Here is an 18505-nt window from a genome sequence, read left to right on the forward strand (position 1 = left end):
CCATGGACACCTGATGACTGTCTGACCTACTTTCATCACAGACGCAGCTGAAAGTTACATTTTCACCCTGTGTTTCACCTTACCTCACTGACATTTACTGTGTGTGTGTGTGTGTGTTACTCATGTTGTGAGGACATACATATGGGGACTCGCCTTTCTTTTTTTCGGATAATATGCAAGTTCCCATAATGTCAATTATTACATTTTAGGGATGAATACTTGGTGGAAGGTAAGGTTAGGTTGAGGCAATTCTAGTCCATACACTGTGCTCTTAAGTGACAGAAAACCCAACTCTGTGTGTGTGTGTGTGTGCGTGTGTGTGCATGTATGTAAAGTTCAAGTACAACTGTACCTTAGGTAAGGAGCTACTCCACGCCATGTCCATTAATTTGCACCAAAATTGCAAACAGCAGTATTGTGGCTTTAGAGAGTCAGTGTTAATCCCAAATCCATTTCAGATAATTGTGAAGAAAGGACTAACCACATCCCCTTTGGCATGCAGCGAAACCATTTGCATAATTCAAGAAAGACGTGGTTGAGAGCTTTTTCATTATGTAAAGCAGGGTATGATTTAAGAGTATTACCATAAACACAAGTGCAATCATCAAGTGGAAATGTATTGGCATGCTTGTCTATTAATTGCTCTTGAACATGGCACAGTGCAGTGATGCCGTAGAGGGGAAAGCAGTTTGTTACCCATTAAGAACACAGGTTTTTCACATACTGGAGTAGATTATGCTAACAGTTGGGTAATTGGAGAGATAGTACTCACTGTCAGTATCTACCTGTCTGACAATAGTGAACACACTAAATGGATTAACTAGAGTGCATAAGAATGGAGGTATCCAGGTTTGTCCGTTGTGCGCTACAAATATTTGTTTTTCTCACATTATTATATGTTTTTGTTTCTTAAAAGCTACATACTTACACTTCACATGCTGCAAGTTAAGATGTATAAATTAGAAAATAGAAAAAGGTTTACTTGCAAAATTTACAAATTATACACAGAGGCTTTAATGACAACAATGGACAAGTTGGAAGATGAGACTGAATGAATACGTTCATAGAACAACTCACATTTCATGCACAGACACGGTACAAAGGGCGACTGGTATTTTATATCAGAAGTACAATAACGGACGAGAGCTCTTATCGCTGCTCAGCCCTCAACCTGCAGTGTGAACAGCACCACTTCAGTCAGATGGAGTTTGATACTCTGGTTGGAAATACAAACGGTAAAAAAAAGACACATCATTATTAAGCAATCAGTTTTGCCACCAGACTGTGTGCTAGGACAAAAAGGGGCACCACCACTGCCTCTTTTTGTCTTGAACGCCAAAGTGCCCTTTTCAAATGTCAGAGCAAAGGGTGTCATTGTGCATTGCATACAAGTGTATCTGAATGAAAAGGGAATGGCATACATTTACATAAAGTTAGCCACAACAAACAAACAATAGAAGACAGTTGTGTGAAAACGTAAGCACATCTCGTCCTGCATCCAATGTCATTTCTTAAACCAGGGAGGTGTCCTTTGTGTTTTCCCCCTTTCCTGTAGTATCTGTGTATCTTCATTCTTCTTTTGTTTTGACTGTATTTTCTTCTTGTCGCCTTAAGAAAATAAATGTGTGTTTAAGTACCATTTATCTGCCATGATGAAGATTACCATCACATTCTCTGTAACAGGACTTAGTGTGTGGCAACTCTGTAAATATTCTTATGAAACCGTACTGCCCTCTAAAGGTGACATAATTAAATTACAGTCTCGACCAAACCATTACGTCACAACACATTTAATAGGATCTAGTATTTCTGTTGTTGTTGCTTAAGTGATTAAAAGAATACATCTCTGAAACGACAGCTTACTAAAAAGAAAGATCTGAGGTGCTGCCAGTATTTAACAGGTGTTTACAAAAAGCTAGAGTCTTAAACGTTCCCCCCAAATTCACAGCAGATCAATGAGTTTAATTATTTATATATTTACATTTTTTTTCAAACTAAAAAAATCTCCTCACTGCATTTTATTTTTGTGCTAAAAGTTGTGTAATAAAAATTCCCATTTATTATGAATTATATTTTTATTTCATGAATTTCATCATTGTATTAATTCCCTTGTCTCAGTTACAGTGGGGATGGATCATGTAATTTTCAGCCTAATAATTGTAAATATTTGTACATTTAGTCATAAATCAATTAAAAGTAAAATACTACTGTTTTTACACATCCAGTTCTAGATCAAGTTCTACACAATTTACAGTATATTTAGACAGTTAGTCCATTTCTTTTTTTATTAATCGAGAATATATTTTAAAATATAACAATTAAAACTTTTCCCTGCCCATTTAAAAAAAAAATCTTTTTCGCTATTTTTTCTTCCATTTATTTTTATTACTTGCATTAATTTAATTGGGTCAAATGACTACACGTCCCATGATCCTCTCACCAGTCGACGACACTTCCGCCTCCATTTCCGGTTTCGGCGAACGTCAACGAACATCTTACATAGTAAGAGCTCAACAATCAAGTTCTACTATCTCGTCACTAATTGTCTTTACTTTTCCTCGCCGGGTGATACCACCGAGAAGCTAATTGGAGAAAATATCGATTACTTAAATAAAAAGAAATAAAAAAACAGTTCCGTGTTTGGGGGACGTCACTGGCTCATCTTCGTTTTCATTGGCTCTTCGCTTCCGCTTTTGGGAGACGTCACTGGCTCATCTTCGTTTTCATTGGCTCTTTGCTTCCGCGTTTGGGAGACGTCACTGGCTCATCTTCGTTTTCATTGGCTCTTTGCTTCCGCGTTTGGGAGACGTCACTGGCTCATCTTCGTTTTCATTGGCTCTTTGCTTCCGCGTTTGGGAGACGTCACTGGCTCATCTTCGTTTTCATTGGCTCTTCGCTTCCGCTTTTGGGAGACGTCACTGGCTCATCTTCGTTTTCATTGGCTCTTCGCCTGCACTTTGAGAGCTTTTTCCCGCGCGACTCTTGGAGTCAAACAACACGCCGAACCGTCAGCCAGCAGCGGCAGAAAGCTCGCCTATTGCCGGCAGTTCAACGTACAATAACGGTCCTATATCGTCAGATAATGTCATCCTCAAATTATGACTCGGCCTGTTTGCCGGACTTATTACCGCTGTACTACCGACGGCTGTTTCCCTTCTCCCAGTATTACCGCTGGCTGAACTACGGAGGAGGTAAGTATCCTGTTGAGACGGGCCGGGCAAGCTAAAGTAGCACTAGCTAGTTAAAACACTGCAGTCTCGACCGGTGTTTTGTTATCTGGGATTTAGCTGCTGCTTATGTTGGAGACGTACTAAACCGTCTCGCTTGTTCCTCTATTACTACTAGTATACTATTGCTATATTGTTGTTTTCTTCTTCAACCTCAGTGCAGAAGAACTACTTTCAGAATCGAGAGTTCTCCTTCACACTCAAAGATGACATCTACGTCCGCTACCAGTCGTTCAGCACGCAGACCGAGCTGGAGAAGGAGATGCAGAAGATGAACCCTTACAAGATTGACATAGGAGCCATTTACAGTCACAGGGTGAGACTGCATGCATCTGCGTTTGCTTTCACATAGTTTGTGTGTCATCACAGACAGATAAATCTGTTTGTCGCCCACAGCCCAATCAACACAACACCGTGAAGTCGGGGACCTTCCAGGCCCTGGAGAAGGAGCTGGTGTTTGATATCGACATGACGGACTACGATGATGTCAGAAGCTGCTGCAGGTGAATTGATCGCGTGGTTTATTTAGTTAAATTCAGCATCTCTTTACTGAGCTAACGTAAACTCTCGTTTTTAGTGCTGCAGACATCTGCTGCAGGTGCTGGACCCTGATGACCATCGCCATCCGCGTCCTAGACAGAGCTCTTAGAGGTTTGTTTGTTTGCCATCAATTTTGTGGCTCGTTATCTTCTGATTTTCTGCCGAATTCACATCGAACACTATTTTAATTTGTGTATTTTTTTAGATGACTTTGGGTTCCAGCAGCTGCTGTGGGTTTATTCTGGCAGAAGAGGAGTGCATTGCTGGGTGTGTGATGAAGCTGCCAGGAAGCTCTCTGTAACGGCACGCTCTGCAGTTGCAGAATACCTCAGCCTGGTTAAGGTAACAGTGTTTTACCTTTTTATAGACGATTAGAACAGATTTATTTATGAGCAGCAGAGTTTTGCATTCAGCATTGTGTGTTTCAGTACGTTGCTCTCAGCTCAAATAGTGCACAAGCAATAAATTGGCCAAAAAGTTACACAATATGGGAGTTAAAAAAAAAGATACTTTTGGGATAACTATATGTATATAATTATATGAAAATAACTACATGGTTTTGTATACAGAAAAGTACTGAACATTTTAACCGTAATAAAGAACTTTAGTGTAAAATGAACACATTTTGAGAGAAATCTGATTATCTGCTTGTTAGTATTAATTTAAACAATGTAATTGTCTATGATGATATCTCAATAGGATTTCCTCACAATATGATTCCATCATAATTTAATCATCTCCCAGTCCTAGTTATAGACCATGCCATTAATCGAATAATCACAAAAATAATTGTCAGATTAATCGGTAATGAAAATAAGGGTTAGTTAAATCCTTATAAGCATGACCACAATATTAAAAAAATAGCTTTTTATCTGACAAGTTATGTCAGATATTTTGTTTATGTTTTTTCTCCTTCTCTTTACAAAACCAATGAGTACATTTTTGTGTGATGTTCTATTCACTGCTGTTTCATAGGGAGGTGATGACACGGTGAAGAAAGTTGTGCTCACAGATCCAATTCATCCTTCCATCAGGTGAGAATCCGATCCTCTTTAGAGTTTTGAAGCCGTAACCGCTTGTCCCGTTTGTCTCTAAATGTACCGACTGTCTCTGGGGTTATTGCCTCTGACAAATCTTACATATTCAAGAGTTCTAAGAGTCTTGTACCTGTGATCTCAACAGAGAGTCTTTGGTGTTTGTGGAGCGATACTTTCCCCGGTACGCGCTACAGGATCAGGACATACTGGGCCGCAAGGAATCTGTAGACAAAGTGTTGGCGCTGATGCCTGACGATATCCTTTTTAGCTGAAGATGGGTGGAGAGAGAAAAAAATATTTCTGAAATATAAGCGCTGAAATACATGATCTCTTCATATAACTGGATTTTACCTTAACGCCATGGTTTACATGTGAGAAAGGAATTACAGCAGGCCTTCCAGAACGAGAAGAAACCAGAGAACCGGTGGAAACTGGTGGTGAATCAAGCCATAAGGAAACAGGTTTGTGGTTCTGCTCGCATCACATGATGACAGTTGTTTAACCCGAATTGTTTAAAAAAAGAATATATATATATATATATATATATATATATATATATATATATATATATATATATATATATATATATATATATATATATATATATATATACAGCGAGAGGGTTTATGATGAACACAGGCACAATGACATGTTCTCCCTTCCCCCAGAGCATTTCCAAAAAGAGCCAACACTTTGATAAAGAAATCATGCTGCAGTATTGTTACCCGCGGCTCGACGTGAACGTCAGCAAAGGGGTGAACCATTTGCTGAAGAGCCCCTTCAGTGTCCATCCCAAAACCGGTGAGCATCGATGTAATGGGATTTAACCAAGACGGCGTGGTGAACACGCCACAGACGGTCTCACTGTGACTTCTCTCCCTTGATCTCTGGCCAGGGCGCATTTCCGTTCCCATGGACCTTAAAGAATTAGAAACGTTTGATCCTTTTGCTGTGCCCACAATCAGGTTAGCGATAATTCGATGCTCTCTCACGCTCTGCTAGTGTGCAGCGTTTGATATAGTCGTCATGAGCTGATGTTATTACCGTTTCCAGTCAGATCTGTGAGGAGCTGGATCGACCCAAGACGGGCGAAGAGGACGAGAAGTCGGAGGACGCCAAGGAGAAGGAAAACGAGAAGGACGCGGCAGAGAAACGGAAGATCAGAGGTGAGATTCAGAAATTTTAAGGCTCGTTGGGTCACAGGGGAGCTTATAAATGGGTCAACACAAGGTCTCAAAATGAAGCCAATGTGGTACATCAACTGACATGATGCACCTCAATTACATTTAGTTTGATATTAAAAACCTGATGATTCATTTGTACATGTTCTACCCACCAACGTGAACCCAGGGATTTGTTTTAGTTTATTCTAAATCATCTGAGCAATTGAAGAATGAAGATTGTACTTTTCTGGACAGATTACAAAAGAACAAGCCTGGCAAAGTACGTGAAATACTTTGATCAGTTTCTGGATGGGATGGCTCGCTCGTGGAAAGGAGAACTTCTCAAAAAGAGTGGTACGTATCATTCGAAGTTGGTGAAATGAGGTCAAAGTGACTTTTTTTTCCCAAGTTCTTTCATGTAATTAATTTGTTGTTTTCTTTTAGATCTGCAGAAAGACTTCTGAACCGGATCAACAACCAGGAAGTGATGCAGAAGACAACTTGTTAATAGCTCTTAATCTAATATGTGTGAATTACACGTATACGACGGATGCATTCATAAACAAAACATCTCTTTACTTAAGGATTTGCCTTCCACAATACCAATTTAATGTTTGTCTGTTATTTTTCTATTGTACAGTCATTTGTGAAAATAAACTTTGATATTTCAACTTTTTCAAAGTCTTGTGTTCAAGTTACTTTTAATAAGACCAGAAAATAAATTTTTTAAACTTCCACCCATGTATGATGTGCCCGCTGTATTATCACAGGCATTGTGCTCCGCTGTCACAAGGACGGATGCAGGAGAACATTCCTGCCAAGTGCAATGAGACTTTATAATAAATCACCTCTGGCCAGATCCTCCTCAAAATGTACAACATCAATAAACCTTGCACCACTTTTATAAACACTTGGATATACTGTATACACTTATTATTAATTTCCTTTATTTAAATTCTTAAATGTAATATGTCCTGGCCCTGCTATTTTATTTTATTACATTGTATATATTGTAAACATGCTTGGGGCTGCTTCAAACTAATTCCCCCAGGGGATGAATAAAGTATATATCTATCTATTGATCTCCTCCAGTACTGCAATGTTACTAAGCACATTTACTTGTGTACACTTCCTATAATAATACAATATAGTCACTTCAAGATAGAGGCTTTACATACGAAACCTTAAAATCATCGTATGAAGTGTCATGCACTGAATAGACTAGTCTTCCCAATGCTATGTACAGTATATAAAGTAGTTTAAATGACCTCTAGATCGACTAGATACACTGCGATGAAAGGTACATTTTGCATTCTGTACATCCGAAGATTTTTAATGTCTTCACTTGTTTTACTTGCAGTGGTGTGGTTACAGTGTTGTATTGATGGGTTCACTCAAACCAACCGCCACCTGTTGTCTAGTAACAGATGGCAGTTGGTTTGACAGACATTCATAGTAGAAGAAGTATAAAGTACCATCAAATACTAAAAAAGTAATGTAGTTTTGTAGTTTAGTAAAATGTTTTTTTTTTCTTCAAAAAGCCAACGTCTTTAGTACTACCGTATGTGGATGTGATTATAATTTCTATGTTAAAAAAAATGAAAAAAAGACTGATTGTGCCTTTTAAATAACCCGGAAGTAGAACCCTCCACACTAAACCGGATATTACCGTGAAACGGAGGTCAGAAGTTCTCTCTCACAGCCATCTTGGATATAGCGTCCCGAGTCGGTAAGTGTCTCCTCGGACAATCCGTCATCATCCACCCGTTTTTCACACATCCCCGTCTGTATTATTCGTTTCACGCGTTGAAGTAAAGTAGTGTCATCGGGCCGGCGCAGATATGTGCTCTCTTTCGTCCCTCGGGCCACCGATATACGTCCCGGTTGTCCCCCCGTGATTACCTGCTCAAAATGGGGGAACATGACTTCCAGTTTACCAGCAGGCTGTCAGGGCCGCAGTGGGCTCTGTGGCCATTTGGGTGTGAGGGTTTTTAATTGTGTGATAACTAAAACGTGACGGTAGTCCGCGCTACTTGTCGTTAGCCGGCCGTCAAAATGATTGAAAGCTGTTGGCTAACGTGAGCTAGAGGGACCGAGCTAAAGCATGGGCTCAAGTCACCTGCCCAACTGCGAGTCTTTTATGAATGAGCTAACGTCGGTAATCCCGTTAAGTGTCACATGAGCAATCTCGCCTACATTTGTTTTTACACCACTTTAACTAATTAGTTGAACAATATTTGTCTTGGAGCTAATAAACTCTTGTTTTTCCTCCCTCAGCAACCATGCCTGGTGAAGCAACAGAAACGGTCCCTGTTACCGAGCAGGAGATGCAGCAGCCTCAAGTAGAGACCGGTTCGTATATTTAAACTTCTCATATACGTGCATGTAATATGAAAATAAATAAAAACAACAACGGGGGGTCCTGGAACTCAAAGAACGGGTGAAATGTTCAACAAATGGCCATCTGCGGAAGGTTATTTGTTGAGTAGAGGAACAATATTGCATGATGGGACGGTTATTTGGTTTTTTGGAGTTGACTCAGCTGGCTGGACACTGAGCTGAGATAACAGGTGACGGTTATTTTGACTGTCGCACAACCGTGTGTGTTGAGATATTTGTAACAGTTTGCCCACCGAGGGATCTGCAGTGGTGGTATTGTTTGCCTTGGTTTGAAAAGAGTAATCCAGGACCCCTCCTTTTTTATTTACACAAACTCACAATGGTGTGTGGTGACTTGCACTGACAACTGGATTTAGCACACAATGCATGGTGTTGTGTCTGTGTTTTTTGTCTTCCTGTGCACAAAATGCCTTCAACCCACTTTGCATAGATTACAAGTTGCCTATTTCCTTTTGAGCTATTCAAATAAACTCTACGTATATTGTTTTTAGTAAATGTGTTTAAAGTTATTTGTTATAGCTGGCATCAAATCATACTTTCATAATGGTGGACATCTTTTGAAAGTCGTCAGGCCGAATATTGTAAACTCTTTCTTTTTTACTAAAATAAAGTATCTGGTGGAAAAAAAAAAAAAAGTGATCAATGGATTTGCCTTCGTTTTAGTTGAGGGCTGTTATCCTGGATGTGTTTGAGTATCAGGTTAGAAAATGTAAAGATGTACCCATGATTCTCAAATTTCATTTACACGTTTTGTATACATTTTTCTTTGTCTAGTGTTGGAAACTGGACTTAAACACCGCATCATTGTTTGGAAACAAAATACTCCAGCGCCGTTCAGATGACGTTTGAGACGAAAGATGTCTTGTTTCAATAATCGTGTCTTAAATGGCAATGGATAGGTAAAATACTGATTCAGCTTCAATTTAGGCCTGCACAGTTAATCTAATATTAATCGATTTTGGCTTCACGCAATTAAATGAGCCCGATCGCCTGCGATGTTGACTGTTCTGCCCCCGATTGTAAGCTTTACAGTACCCCTCGTCTGGACCTTGCTGTGGACTTGTGCCTGCTGCGCCCTCTTTCCCTGTGGGAAGAAATAGTGCTCCTGCTGTCAGTCAAAATTATTATTATTATTATCATAATTTTGGCCATATTCTAATAGCCCTTTTAACCATTGAATGGTCACTACTGGACACTTAGAGTAACCTGATCGGTCATTATTTCATAGGGATTTTTGTCGGCCTCTTTTCACAACATGCAAACCATAATGCTCCTATCTTTGAATATAAGGCTTTTTTAAAAAATGGATTGCAACGTGATTTTGGATGTTAGGTATTGGCTCCATTGGCTTTGGATCATTACAATAATGAACACATACTCTGCTGCCTTATCAATTCAAGGCTCTGGTAAATAAATGCATAGCTTATTTTTATGCAAAGTTGTGCATAGAGCTTCTGGTGTCACATGAACACTGCATGGGTTTGGGATGCGGGATTCTTTTATTTTTCTTAATGGCACCTAACACCTCCCTTTTATACTTTGGCCAACCAAGCACCAATAACGTCTTTTCACAAACTCATTGTTTCTGTCCACATGTGGAGCACAATTTCTTTCTCACTTCATGGTGTATTCCCAAAGCTATTAAAAATTCCGTTGAATTAGAATTGCTCCCCAAAAATTACTTCCATTGCCCTTCCCCCTGTTACTCCTGTTGCTTTTCCTTAATCAGCTGTAGGAGTATTGAATTCTTCTGCTCCTCCTGAGATGGCCATTCCTGTGAGCAAAGCTATCCCACTGGAGAATCCTCCAGAAACCTCCCCAAAAGAAGCTAGCGGTCAGACTACTGGTGCAAATGGTGTAGTGGCGACTCAAGAAGAAATGGCCGCGCGTGCTGAAGAGACTGGGTTGGCAGCGACACCTGTCCCAAAACCAGAGACGACTGCTGATCAAGCGGGGACTTCAGCTGACCTGCCAGCTCCTGAAGAGTTTGTGCCTTTGGCTGGGACTCCCATTGGTTCCTCAGAAGAGCCACATGCCACAGCGCCAACTGTAGAGGTCCAAGGTCAGGAGTCTGTTGTTGCTGCTGAAAAGTCGGCCTGCCAAGAGGTGGAGCAGATTTCTGTTGACGCAAAAGGCCCTGAAGACGAGGCCAGTGCCGTGGCAGAAGAAATTCCTGATGATCCAAAACCATCTGCTCCTGAAGAGGTCATTGCAAACGGTGAAGATGTGAAGGCAGCTGATGCCCCATTGACTGAAGTAGAAGGGTCGAGGAATCTTTCCCTGGACGCAGCTAAAGTACTGCCTTGTGAAGTGAATGTCAACGTGGCTACTCAAAATGAAGATCTTGATAAGAAAGAAGCTGTAAAACTTCTCTCCAAGGCCATTCAGTCAAAGGAGTCCTCCAAACGTGAAGGCCCACCTCATTCCACTTGCCGCCTGTCAGGTTGGTTTGTCCTGATAAGCAAGCATTCCCCTCTCCCTACTTGTCACACAATCTTATGAATGCACCTTTTCAAATCAGGTTAGGGATATTTTTGCCCCGGTGGTAAAATAAGTGGTACACTTTCAAAAGGAGACTGGTTTAATGCGTCGGATTCCTTGTGGTTTTTGACGTTTGGTGGTTCAAACTTGAAGCATCTGTTCGTACTAGCAGGTATATATAATTTTCCCGTTTGTCCTAATTGCATCCTGACTAAATACAGAATGTGATTTTAATTTGAAATTAGGAAGTATGGACTGCCTTTTGCGTGGCGTTTTGCATTAATCTCTAAAGTTAGACAGGTATGTCCTTTTTCCTAACCTGAGGCAAGGAGATTGCGTCTTGGTTTGTGATCATCTAACCAGCATGAGGAAGACTTCCCCTTTTCCCGTTAAAAAAAATATATATATATATTTAAAGATTGATTTTTTTTCTTCTATTCAGCTACACCTCCTGCCCCAGCTTCCTCACAGAAACCTAAGGCAGCTTCTGGCTCTGCAAAGCCCAAAGGCAAAGATGCCAAGGGTGCGCAGGGTTCTTCTGCCCCAAAGGCTGTCCCTGGCAGAAGGAAACGTTCCTCTATGTCTGCCTCTTCCTCCTCTCCCACCTCACCAAAATCTACTACTTCCGCTACACCCCTGTCACCAGTGCCATCTCCCCTAGCTACCTCACCTGACAGCTCTTCTGCTAATCAGGCTAATCGCTTTACCCCCAAAATTGTCAAGGCTGGCAAACAAGGAAAAGCTAAGAAAGGAGAGGCATTTGTGCCGGTTCCTTCCCCCACAGAGTGCAAAGTGACACAAGTAACTAAAAAAACAGTAGCGTCTAACCCCAAGAAAACTGTAGTTGAAGCTAAACCTGCCCCATTTGAGCCAAACAAACCTTCAGCAGCTGCTGGAAAGCCGGTTGCAGCCCCAGCTGCTTTTAAAGTGACCTCAAAGCCTGCTGTGGCAGCTCCGGTTTCATTTTCAGATACTCTGGCATCTAGCCCCCCCACATCAGTGGAGTTCAAGACCGTTTCATCAAAATCTGCTCCTGTTATTGTAGCTGATGATGATCTCCCTCCACTTATCCCACCTGAGAAGCCAATTAAAACGCCAGAACCTGTGCCCTCTGTAGAGGTTACCGCGGTAGCAACCAAACCCAAGACGGATGTTGAGCCCAAGTCTGTGCCTGTTGAGGTTGCCGAAGCTGTAACTATGGTCAAATTTGAAACGGCTAAAGTAGTTGCTGATGTTAAACCAGCTCCTATTGAAGTTCCTCAGGCAGCCCCAGCCAAAATTGAGGCTGTTCAGCAGCCCTTAAGCAAAATCGATCCCGTCAAGGCTGCTATGCCTGCTCCTGTTAAGGCTGCTAAGCTGGCTGCTGAGGCTAAACCCGCTCCCGTTGAGGCTGCTAAACCCGCTCCCACTAAAGCTAAATCCACTCCCGTTAAGGCTGGTAAACCAGCTGTTGAAGCCAAGCCAGCTACGGTTGAGGCTGCTAAACCCGCTCCCATTGAGGCCAAGCCAGCTACAGTTGAGGCTGCTAAGCCAGCCGCTGTGGCCGAGCCCGCTCACGTCGAGGCTGCCAAGCCAGCCGCTGTAGCCAAGCCCGCTCCCGTCGAGGCTGCCAAGCCAGCCGCTATAGCTAAGCCCGCTCCCGTCGAGGCTGCCAAGCCAGCTGCTGTAGCCAAGCCCGCTCCCGTCGAGGCTGCCAAGCCAACCGCTGTAGCCAAGCCCGCTCCCGTCGAGGCTGCCAAGCCAACCGCTGTAGCCAAGCCCGCTCCCGTCGAGGCTGCCAAGCCAACCGCTGTAGCCAAGCCCGCTCCCGTCGAGGCTGCCAAGCCAGCCGCTGTAGCCAAGCCCGCTCCCGTCGAGGCTGCCAAGCCAGCCGCTGTAGCCAAGCCCGCTCCCGTCGAGGCTGCCAAGCCAACCGCTGTAGCCAAGCCCGCTCCCGTCGAGGCTGCCAAGCCAACCGCTGTAGCCAAGCCCGCTCCCGTCGAGGCTGCCAAGCCAGCCGCTGTAGCCAAACCCGCTCCCGTCGAGGCTGCCAAGCCAGCCGCTGTAGCCAAGCCCGCTCCCGTCGAGGCTGCCAAGCCAGCCGCTGTAGCCAAGCCCGCTCCCGTCGAGGCTGCCAAGCCAGCCGCTGTAGCCAAGCCCGCTCCCGTCGAGGCTGCCAAGCCAGCCGCTGTAGCCATGCCCGCTCCCGTCAAGGCTGCCAAGCCAGCCGCTGTAGCCATGCCCGCTCCCGTCGAGGCTGCCAAGCCAGCCGCTGTAGCCAAGCCCGCTCCCGTCGAGGCTGCCAAGCCAGCCGCTATAGCTAAACCCGCTCCCGTTGAGGCCAAGCCAGCTACAGTTGAGGCTGCTAAGCCAGCCGCTGTGGCCAAGCCCGCGCCCGTCGAGGCTGCCAAGCCAGCCGCTGTAGCCATGCCCGCTCCCGTCGAGGCTGCCAAGCCAGCCGCTATAGCCAAGCCCGCTCCCGTTGAGGCTGCCAAGCCAGCCGCTGTAGCCAAGCCCGCTCCCGTCGAGGCTGCCAAGCCAGCCGCTGTAGCTAAGCCCGCTCCCGTCGAGGCTGCCAAGCCAGCCGCTGTAGCTAAGCCCGCTCCCGTCGAGGCTGCCAAGCCAGCCGCTGTAGCTAAGCCCGCTCCCGTCGAGGCTGCCAAGCCAGCCGCTGTAGCCAAGCCCGCTCCCGTTGAGGCTGCCAAGCCAGCCGCTGTGGCCAAACCAACTGCCGCTGAGGCCAAACCAACTGCCGCTAAGGCCCCTGTGATTTGTACTAAGCCAGTAACTGAGGCTAAATTGGTTAAGGGAGCACCTGCTGATGTTGCCAAGCCTTCTAAAACAGTAGCCGAGTCTTTATCTGCTCCCTTAAAACCCACTACAGTTGTTCCTGCCCCAGTTCCCCATAAACTCACATTTGCTGAGGCAGTTGCTAAACCTGCCCCTGTTAAACCTGAGGATGCGGTAATTGGTAAGACTCCTTCTGAACCCATCTCGTCACCCAAACCTGCCCCTACACCTGCTAAACCCCCGGGCAAGGTGGAGCCTGTGATCAAGAACGACAAGGGTATTTTCCTTTTTCTCTCCTTTTGTGTCATCTGTTTTTCCAACTGCCTCAGCATTCTGGGAACTGCTCAGATATGCTGTTCTCTTAAAAAGTAATGGTTGTGAAGTGTACATTCGCTTTTGTTTTCTTTTACAGTCTTTTCTCAAAGATGCTACTTAGTTGCTGACATGGAGGCTTCTGTTTTTGGAGACAGTGTTGCGTTGAATACTGTCTGCAATTTTGTGCCGTTTCATATGTGCGATCATAGGATGTCGAAAAGCCTCATTGAAGATGTCTAGTATCGGTTTGGTATTGGATCGGAGGATCGGTTACTATTTGAAGTTGAATAGCTGAAATGACAGTGGCCCTTTTGCATCATCAAGTTGATGGTTTTTACATTTACTTTACAACTGGTTAGGTATTTTTCATCCTAGGTGAAAACGAATCTGATTTTGAAACTCTATTAATCTGCCTATTTTCATTCCCCAGGATTAAAGCAGTATATTTCAGGACTTAAGTATACACGGGTGTAATAGTTGGCATGTTGTGACTAAATGTGTTTTTTTTTTTTTGTAGGATCCGGTACAGAGTCGGACAGCGATGACTCAGTCCCCGACCTGGAGGAACAGGATTCTGCACAGACACAGACGCAGCAAGCTCAGGTGAGAGTACAGCCTTGAATATCATGTCTGCTTTTGACGTGATCCTAAACCTAAAACAACATGGGTTTGTCCTTTTACTCTTCAATGATGATTAACACAGTGACTTTCGTTCTTCTGAGTATACTGAAGCCAACCTTTCTGTCCTGAGAAGAGGGTGTTTACACAATGACTCGCATAACATCAAGCTCAACTGATTTACTTTGTTGACATAAAATATGGATGAATCTTCTGTCTCTTGCAGCTGGCAGCCGCTGCTGAAATAGACGAGGAGCCGGTCAGCAAAGCCAAACAGAGCCGTAGTGAAAAGAAGGCACGGAAGGTAATGAGGAATCTTACGGTGTTTCAGAAATGTCATTTGTGACGACGACATTGTCAATGCTATTATGGTGTAAGATTTTAAAAAATGTCCCAATCATTATTCAAAAAGCCATTTAAATGGCTTTCTAAGATCTATGTGCATAGAGAACTCTTCGGTGATGATTAACACAGTGACTTTCGTTCTTCTGATATTACTGAAGCCAACATTTCTGTCCTGAGAGGAGTGTCTCTTTATATTGTGGAAGAGATTTGTGACTACTTTTCTTTCACTCTCAAAACTGGCCACATTTGTAAAATTACTTGTGTTTCTTGCAGGCAATGTCAAAGCTTGGTCTCAGGCAGGTAACGGGGGTCACCAGGGTCACCATTCGCAAGTCAAAGAACATCTTGTTTGTAATCACCAAACCAGACGTCTACAAGAGCCCTGCATCAGACACATACATCGTCTTCGGTGAAGCTAAGGTGTGTAGCGAACATCGATACTAGACACTTTTTTTTTTGTCTTCATCCCTTGTAGAGATGATTGCACTTGTCCTACTATCCTTTAAAGCTCTCTGCTGCAAATGTTCTGCCATTATAATGTTGTCTTAATCTCTATTTATACTCTTGTGTTCTCTAGATCGAAGATCTTTCCCAGCAAGCCCAGCTGGCTGCCGCAGAAAAATTCAAGGTACAGGGAGAAGCTGTATCAAACATCCAGGAAAACACACAGACGCCAACAGTACAGGAGGAAAGCGAAGAAGAAGAGGTGAGATGACGTTTTTATTCAAGGAAAGATGGATTTGTACAAATATACGCACTTTTGGTTTAACGTGTAACAAATTATTGCCCCGTGTCCTTTTTCTAGGTGGATGAGACCGGAGTTGAGGTCAAGGACATCGAACTCGTTATGTCACAAGCCAATGTGTCGCGGGCGAAGGCTGTACGCGCCCTGAAAAACAACAACAACGACATTGTCAATGCTATTATGGTAAGATTTCAAAAACCCGTTTCGAATGGCTGGTAAAATGGCTGCGTCATTATTCAAAAAGCCATTTAAATGGCTTTCTAAGATCTGTACATGTGCATAGAGAACTCTTCGGTGATGATTAACACAGTGACTTTCGTTCTTCTGATATTACTGAAGCTAACATTTCTGTCCTGAGAGGAGTGTCTCTTTATATTGTGGAATAGAACTAGTTAACGCGTATGATAATAAATAACATTTGTGTGTTCCCTTTTGCAGGAGTTGACGATGTAACAGGGCCCCGGAAAAGGGTTGAAAGGTTGCTGATTTAAGCTCATTTATACAATTTATACCCAAGGTGGAAATAAAGTTGTGGATGATAAATTGAAATTGTTATGTTTTGCACATTATTGTGTTCTGGTTGCATGAGTGATTGTGATTTTAGTTTTTTTTTTATATGAATTCTTAAGTTTTCTGTTCTCACAAATAACTATTCATGAGGAGTTGGACCAATCCCAGCATCACATTGGACAGACGCATGTTCATACTACGTCCAACAAATTTTATAGCTGACTTTTATAACAATTTGACCCATCTGGATTTCGTTCAAGTATTTATATGAAAGATGTGACGTTGTGATGGGAGGCCTTTGTTTGAATGAGGTCACAAGCCAATAAAGGTGGGGCAATGTGAACCACAGGTTTATTCTCAATGTTTTGTATTTAATGTAATTCTGATCTGAAAAGTAACTTAACTACAGCTTCCAGATAAATATAGTTATATTTTCATTTTTAAATACTTATATTGAGTACAAATACCTACATGTTTTAGCTCTAGTGACTCAGATGTTTTATTTTATTTTGTGGTCAGACACGCAGCAATGTACCAATAAAGACGGGGAAGAAAGCTGAAAGACGGTAAGGATATAATCAACGCTGGATTAAATATACTTTAAATGTTTTATGAGAGAGTACATGCATTCAACATGTATGCTTGACCACAATGAATTTAGGTGAGAAATACTGAATTTAACCAACCTTGTTAGTTCTACATGAAGTATTTGAGTAAAAGTAACTTAGTACTCTGCACCCGTGAGAACCAGTTTGTTTATGTTAATTATGATTAAAGAAGGCAGCAGCACTAACCTCAAATGTGTCTCATAAGTACCACGGGTCAATTCCCTCGGGATGATGCAAGGCCACTAATTATTTTATACATCTGGCAAAGTGGGGACACATTTTGAAGTCCCCCTTCACTCGAATATGTGTTTTCCTTGTTGTATACCCACTTGGATATTGGACACTATTGCACTTGTTCGCATCCATCTGTTGAAGGTGAATGTATCTGTGGTCCAGAATGCAACACACTGAAAATGGACCCGTGTAGGGAGGAAAACCTTAATGGACTAAAATGACTACTCCAAGCACAGTATTCTGTCTTAAAGGGTGTGTCGAGGGGCTATTTAACCATTTGAGGGCGACAGAAATATAGAGAGGCTGTCAAACGCTTATTGCATTCATGAACCAGAACATTTCTCATTTTATAAAATGATCTTTATAGTTATCATTTTCCATGATTCAATCACTCTTATTAGTCCATTCAAATTGGTAGTTCATATTAGTAATGGTTGTTTTACAAATAGTAGGTAGTTTTACAATTACCTAAGTGGTTATAAATGATGTTATTGATTAATTGGTTAATTGGCACCAAACATATTTTATAAATGTTTGATATCAGCATCTATCCATCCATCCATTATCACCCGCTTATCCGGGGTCGGGTCGCGGTGGCAGCAGGTTCAGCAGGCCGACCCAGGCCTCCCTCTCACCCGCAGCACTTTCCAGCTCATTCTGGGGGATCCCGAGGCGTTCCAAGGCCAGCCGGGAGATATAATCCCTCCAGCGTGTCCTCGGTCTTCCCCGGGGCCTCCTACCAGTTGGACGTGCCCGGAAAACCTCTAATGGGAGGCGTCCAGGAGGCATCCTGACTAGATGCCCGAACCACCTCAGCTGACTCCTTTGGACACGAAGGAGCAGCGACTTGACTCCAAGCTCCCCCCTGATGTCCGAGCTCCTTACCCTATCTCTAAGGCTGAGCCCGGCCACCCTACGGAGGAAGCTCATTTCGGCCGCTTGTATCCGAGTGCCAAGCATCTATAATAGTTAATTTAATACCTTTGGGGTTTTAACTTAATTATAGACCAAATGATTAATATCGAAAATATTCGGGAGCTTAATGTGGCTTTTGTATATATATTTAAATATATTTATGTATTTATATATGTGTGTGCGAATTTATATATATTTATATGAAAGATATGACGTTGTGATGGGAGGCCTTTGTTTGAATGAGGTCACAAGCCAATAAAGGTGGGGCAATGTGAACCACAGGTTTATTCTCAATTTGTTTTGTATTTAATGTATTTTGTTTCGTATTTAATGTAATTCTGATCTGAAAAGTAACTTAACTACAGCTTCCAGATAAATATATATAGCAATATACCTACACGTTTGACTAATGTTTTAGCTCTAGTGGCTCATAGATTTATATATATATATATATATATATATATATATATATATATATATATATATATATATATATATATATATATATACATATACACACTTTTAATGAATATTATTAACGGACATCGCGTGCTCGCCTCCCTATATTTCCGTCTAAGTGTGTGTATTTTCTTCTCTA

General features: G+C 42.6%; 2 protein-coding genes and 3 non-coding genes across 7 annotated transcripts; all 5 read left to right on the plus strand.

Moving 5' to 3' along the window:
* Window positions 1–2945: 2945 nt before the first annotated feature.
* prim1 (DNA primase subunit 1) lies at window positions 2946–6643 on the plus strand. The gene is made up of 13 exons (XM_034537146.1): window positions 2946–3191; window positions 3386–3543; window positions 3624–3730; window positions 3805–3878; window positions 3973–4109; window positions 4743–4801; window positions 4950–5059; window positions 5174–5265; window positions 5473–5605; window positions 5700–5769; window positions 5858–5970; window positions 6223–6321; window positions 6412–6643. Exons 1-13 carry the CDS (start codon window positions 3083–3085, stop codon window positions 6429–6431), a joined length of 1281 nt encoding a protein of 426 aa, XP_034393037.1. The 5' UTR covers window positions 2946–3082; the 3' UTR covers window positions 6432–6643.
* A 945-nt stretch (window positions 6644–7588) lies between these two features.
* naca (nascent polypeptide associated complex subunit alpha) lies at window positions 7589–16189 on the plus strand. 3 transcript variants are annotated; one of them, XM_034536685.1, is made up of 8 exons: window positions 7604–7696; window positions 8245–8319; window positions 14450–14535; window positions 14777–14854; window positions 15169–15315; window positions 15473–15601; window positions 15701–15823; window positions 16079–16189. In XM_034536685.1, exons 2-8 carry the CDS (start codon window positions 8250–8252, stop codon window positions 16091–16093), a joined length of 648 nt encoding a protein of 215 aa, XP_034392576.1. In that variant the 5' UTR covers window positions 7604–7696; window positions 8245–8249; the 3' UTR covers window positions 16094–16189. The 3 variants fall into 3 exon arrangements, with proteins under 3 accessions (XP_034392575.1, XP_034392576.1, XP_034392574.1); XM_034536684.1 differs by lacking the exons at window positions 14450–14535; window positions 14777–14854; window positions 15169–15315; ... (1 more) ...; window positions 15701–15823; window positions 16079–16189 and adding an exon at window positions 10097–12159 and having other exon boundaries at window positions 7589–7696; XM_034536683.1 differs by lacking the exons at window positions 14450–14535; window positions 14777–14854; window positions 15169–15315; ... (1 more) ...; window positions 15701–15823; window positions 16079–16189 and adding an exon at window positions 10097–14443 and having other exon boundaries at window positions 7646–7696.
* On the plus strand, window positions 14614–14687 carry LOC117734222. The gene has a single exon (XR_004609793.1). It is a non-coding gene; the product is annotated as a small nucleolar RNA SNORD59 (small nucleolar RNA).
* Window positions 15003–15076, plus strand: LOC117734223. The gene has a single exon (XR_004609794.1). It is a non-coding gene; the product is annotated as a small nucleolar RNA SNORD59 (small nucleolar RNA).
* Window positions 15929–16002, plus strand: LOC117734224. The gene has a single exon (XR_004609795.1). It is a non-coding gene; the product is annotated as a small nucleolar RNA SNORD59 (small nucleolar RNA).
* Window positions 16190–18505: the final 2316 nt, after the last annotated feature.

The sequence above is a fragment of the Cyclopterus lumpus genome, chromosome 7 (genome assembly GCF_009769545.1).
Source record: "Cyclopterus lumpus isolate fCycLum1 chromosome 7, fCycLum1.pri, whole genome shotgun sequence".
Taxonomy (NCBI): Eukaryota; Metazoa; Chordata; class Actinopteri; order Perciformes; family Cyclopteridae; genus Cyclopterus; species Cyclopterus lumpus.